The 5,000-nt window shown below is 44.1% G+C and overlaps 1 protein-coding gene across 2 annotated transcripts in view; it reads left to right on the top strand.

Moving 5' to 3' along the window:
• LOC109057940 (LIM zinc-binding domain-containing Nebulette-like) overlaps positions 1-5,000 on the top strand; it is a 27,329-nt gene that overhangs the window by 15,078 nt on the left and 7,251 nt on the right. For both annotated transcript variants that reach the window (XM_042752508.1, XM_042752507.1), the window contains exon 3: positions 720-804. In XM_042752508.1, coding sequence (XP_042608442.1) covers positions 720-804 — 85 coding nt within the window. The remainder of the gene's footprint in view (positions 1-719; positions 805-5,000) is intronic.

Raw genomic sequence — 5,000 nt, 5'->3', positions numbered from 1 at the left:
CGAACCGAGACAGTGTTGGTGAGCAGAAGTCTTCAGGAAGGTTGAAGTCGTTAGCGTGTCTCTAGAGAGTCGCTCTGCTCTGGTTTATGAGCTGTAATTGCAGGGCGTCCGGGACACAAAAACACACTCAGATCACAAACAAACTCTGCTTTGGGCTTCTTCTGTGTGACCGAATCACCAGGAAGGTCCAAGAACTGTACTGCTTATGATCTGGATTCAGATTCACTTCAGCTTCATGCAGTCAGAGAGGCTCATGGGAAATGTTCTTCCCTCAGGAAACAGTCACTCCCTCACTTCCTGTCCTGGTGTTTGATTGACAGCTGCACCCGTGCGATCGGGAGCTGATTGGTTGTATGTGTTTGGGGGCGGGGCCAGCGGTTGTCAGGGAGACGTTCAGCTGATTCAGTGGGCATTCATGCTTTATTTCCGTCACACAATAGCAGTGATAAAAGCCATTGTGTTATTTCCAGAGTTTGACGAGATGATTATTACTGTGATTAGAGCAGAAAGGTTATCGGCGCGTCACAGGAGAACAGATTCATTTTTAGCTCTCCTCGAGTGTTAAAGGAAGAATCCACCCAAACATGACACGGTTACTCGTATGATCTGAATCACACCGCAGACGTTCAGCGGGAGCTTTAACAGTATAAACCACTCCGATTTGAAAATGTGTAAGCAGTTGACAAAAACTGTAATGAAATGGTTTGTTTTGTTTGCAGTCACTATCCCAAGACGTCGTTCACTATCGTGACGGACACGCCGGAGAACCTGCGTCTGAAGCAGCAGAGTGAGCTACAGAGTCAGGTGAGATCTGGACTCATTTCACACTCAATCCTGCATCACAGCATGAAGCAGGAATCCAAAGCGTGTTTTATGATGGTGACCCAGATTTCTGCGCCGTTCGGATCATTCGGAGCGTTCGCTCGTTATGTTCAGTCGATCGAGATCGACGCTGATGTCCCACATATCACAGCGTGTCTGTGTTTTACATCTGAGGACTGTGACCTAAAAACAGCTCACGGCTCTGTTGTGATCGGCTCATAAAACACTGCGCTCACTGTAAAATATGTGATTCACACAGTGCTTCCGCTCATCATGAAGTGAATCACTCAAGATCTGGTTGATTCAGTCATAGTGAATCACGTCAGACTTCAGTGAAACCAGTTTAGATTTCTTTTAGCTTTGTAAACAAAACCCTTTGACAGTGAGTGAAGATGGTTGTATAAGAGACATATGAGAGTGTGTGTGTGTGTGTGTGTGTGTGAGACGCTGGGCTGACAGAAGGTGATGGCAGACCAGAGCAGATGCTGCTCCTCTCGAAGAATCACACTCCTGCAGTCAGTTTGAATCTGCTAGAAGAATCGCTGAGTCGTTCATTCAGTCAGTTTGAATCTGCTAGAAGAATCACTGAGTCGTTCATTCAGTCAGTTTGAATCTGCTAGAAGAATCGCTGAGTCGTTCATTCAGTCAGTTTGAATATGCTAGAAGAATGTTTGAATCTGCTAGAAGAATCACTGAGTCGTTCATTCAGTCAGTTTGAATCTGCTAGAAGAATCTCAGTCCTGCGAAATCGCTGCAGTCGTTGAATTCAGTCAGTTTGAATCTGGTAGAAGAAATCGCTGAGTCTTCATTTTCAAGAATCGAATCGCTGCGAGTCGTTCAGTTCATTCATTCAGTTTGAATTGCTAGAAGAACCACTGAGCGTTGATTCCGCAGCCAGAATGCTAGAAAGAACGCTGAGTCGTTGATTCAGTCAGTTTGAATCTGCTCGAAGAATCAGTTTGAATCTGCTAGAAATCGCTGCCAGGTTGATTCACAGTTTGAATCTGCTAGTCAGAATCGCTGATGGTCTTGATTCAGTCAGTTTGAATCTGCTAGAAGAATCGCTGAGTCGTTGATTCAGTCAGTTTGAATCTGGTAGAAGAATCGCTGAGTCGTTCATTCAGTCAGTTTGAATCTGCTAGAAGAATCGCTGAGTCGTTGATTCAGCCAGTTTGAATCTGCTAGAAGAATCGCTGAGTCGTTGATTCAGCCAGTTTGAATCTGCTAGAAGAATCACTGAGTCATTCATTCAGTCAGTTTTAATCTGCTAGAAGAATCGCTGAGTCGTTGATTCAGTCAGTTTGAATCTGCTAGAAGAATCGCTGCGAGTCGTTGATTCAGTCAGTTTGAATCTGCTAGAAGAATCACTGTCGTTCATGCAGTCAGTTTGAAGCTAGAAGAATCACTGAGTCTCAGTGAATCTGCAGAAGATCACTTGAGCTCTCATTTCAGTCACTGATCTGCGGTCTCAGTCCTGTCAGTCTCAGTCTGAGCGGTTGCTGTCAGTCACATGCGTGTGGTTGGATCAGACAGTATTGGTGTGACGGCGAGGGTCAGAATGACTCCGTGACTGTTTGATGATTGTTTTTTCATGTTGGTTTTTGGAGGTGATTTGAGGGGGGGAATTTGAGGGGCTTCAGTATCGTCACAGACACGCCGGAGCTGCAGAGACTCAGAAGAACACAGGAGCACATCAGTAACGTATGAAACACAAACCGCCTCTCTGTGTGTGTGTGTGTGTGTGTGTGTGTGTGTGTGTGTGAGGTGCTTTGGTCTCTGATAACAAACACACAATATCACACTCCTGTCACTGTGAATGAAAAGGCGCTCGCTGCGATGGGACTGGAGCGACTCTGAGATCACACGGAGACGCAGGTGAGATGATCTCAGTCTGACTGGATTCATAATATAGTATGTGTAATATAATATCTTCAGAGTAACGTCCCTGATGTGTCTGTGTCTCCTGAGGTCTGCTCCCCCGCGTGTGACGTCAGACAGAAGCTGTTTCCATCCAGAGGTTTTTTCATGCAATATTCCAGAATGCTCATAAAAACAGGAGGATGTGAGCACGGCTAGAGACAGAGGTGTTTGTTCAGTCTGTCCTGTAGGTTTCACTCTGTTTGTGTTTTTGGATTCAGATGGTTAAAGCGTTGAACTTTTGCTGTGATTGTGCCTGATCCAGACTCCGAGAGCGCTCAGTCCCACAGTGCTCTTATCAGCGCTGCTCGTTAGTGGTAATTGGAGAGAAGCGGCTCCGCCCATCCAGTGTTTCTAGCTGCGTCTGTGGGTCACGTGATGCGGCCTGTAAACGCTGCTCTGTAATTAGAGCCAATGAAAAGAGGAAACGGGGTTTAAACACATTCACTCCACTGAACTTCCTGTCTGACGTGTTTCCTGTTGATGTGTGTGTCGTTTAGAGCTGCACATGTTCAGAGTTTGATGAAGTCACTGGAAGTTTGTAAATTCTGTTTTTCATATTTTAATTACAATGGTTTCATTCATTTTTAATATTCAAAAATCACGTCTAATTAAAGTAACTAAATTTGGATTCTGTTAAGATTTAATACACGTATCATCAAACACCTGTCAGAATCAATTTAATTCATAAAACGTTAATAATTTAATCAATCCTTTAAAATATAATCAAGTGAAAATATAACATTTATTTTACTATAAAAACATTTCATTTTTATTCTTAAATTAAGTTTAAACAATTATTTTAGATTTTATTATATTAAAAAGTTATAAATTAAAACATGAATTATGTTTTATTCAGTTGTCTGAAATCCTTTAAATCAGTTAAATTAAACATTTTCTGAAGTAGTTTTATAGCAGTAGTCTTCCTGTAGTCAAGATGAAAGTCAATATTTGTGTTGAGATGACTGGAGACTGAAATATTAATCAAGCTCTTTTGAGTTTTTGAGGATTGTTGTGATCCGGTGGTGATGATGAATGTTGGAGCTGCGGGTCTCATGGAGCGGCCCATATGGCATCTCACAGACGTTTGGCTGCAGAACCAACACACACGGCCAGATCAACACACTCACACACACACACACTCACACACACACAGATATTCAGACACACGCACTGACAAACAAACTCACACATATAAAATATACGCACACACTCTCACACAAACACACACTCAGAACATACACACAGCCAGATCCCACCTGACCAACACATATACTAATATATACACTCACACACTCTCACACTGACAGACAGTCACACACACACACACACACACACATATACACTCTCCCTCACACACCACACACACACACCACACACACACAGATATTCACACACACTCACGCACACTCACACAAATATACGCACACACTGAGAACACACACACAGCCAGAACACACACTCACTCACACACACACACACACACACACACACAGACACAGACACAGACTCTCCCTCACACACACCACATACACTCACACACTCTCACACATATACATTTACACTCACTCACGCACACACACAGTCACACACTCACTCACACACACACTCACATACGCTCACACAAACGCTGAACTCCAGCTGATGGATATGAGCTCACGGTCTCAGTTTCAGCCAGGTTTCAGGCACTAGTTTTAGTTTGAGTAGTCAGCATCAGTGCTGGTTAACTGAGGGTTAACCTGTCATCACTGTGAGCACTAGTACTAGTGATGGTAATGGTCAGCGCTGCGCTCCGAGCTCCTGTTTCAGTCATGCTGAAGAAGCTGCTGGACCCACAGACAGAGGTGAGAGCGCTGACCGAGAGGAGTCACAGCGACCTTCACACAACGGGCTGCGCTCACTGTGAGTGTGATTGGTTAGATTTAAATGATCTCTGCTGCCGTACAGGAATACAGCTGTCCTGGATGGGACCCGACGGTGAAGTAGTTACTCTCAGAGACAACATCATCACCGATCCGCTGGCTTCCACCCTGGCGATCTTCAGTAAAGACAGTACACCTCACCAGCTGCAGATTAAACACGCAAGAGCCTCAATTCTTCATCTTAGACAGACCCAAAACGGACAGCACTGGACAGGTCTCAGATTGTGTGGAAAACTCTCATTACTTCAATTTGCCGACCACTCAGTGTCTCATTCTGTCTTGACAAACTTTTCAATCTCAGATGACATTCTAACATTCATGATTAAAGCAAGATTACAG

Source organism: Cyprinus carpio, chromosome B24 (assembly GCF_018340385.1).
Source record: "Cyprinus carpio isolate SPL01 chromosome B24, ASM1834038v1, whole genome shotgun sequence".
Classification (NCBI taxonomy): Eukaryota; Metazoa; Chordata; class Actinopteri; order Cypriniformes; family Cyprinidae; genus Cyprinus; species Cyprinus carpio.
The sequence above is the reverse complement of the archived record's forward strand: the minus strand, read 5'-3'. Positions and strand labels throughout refer to the sequence as shown.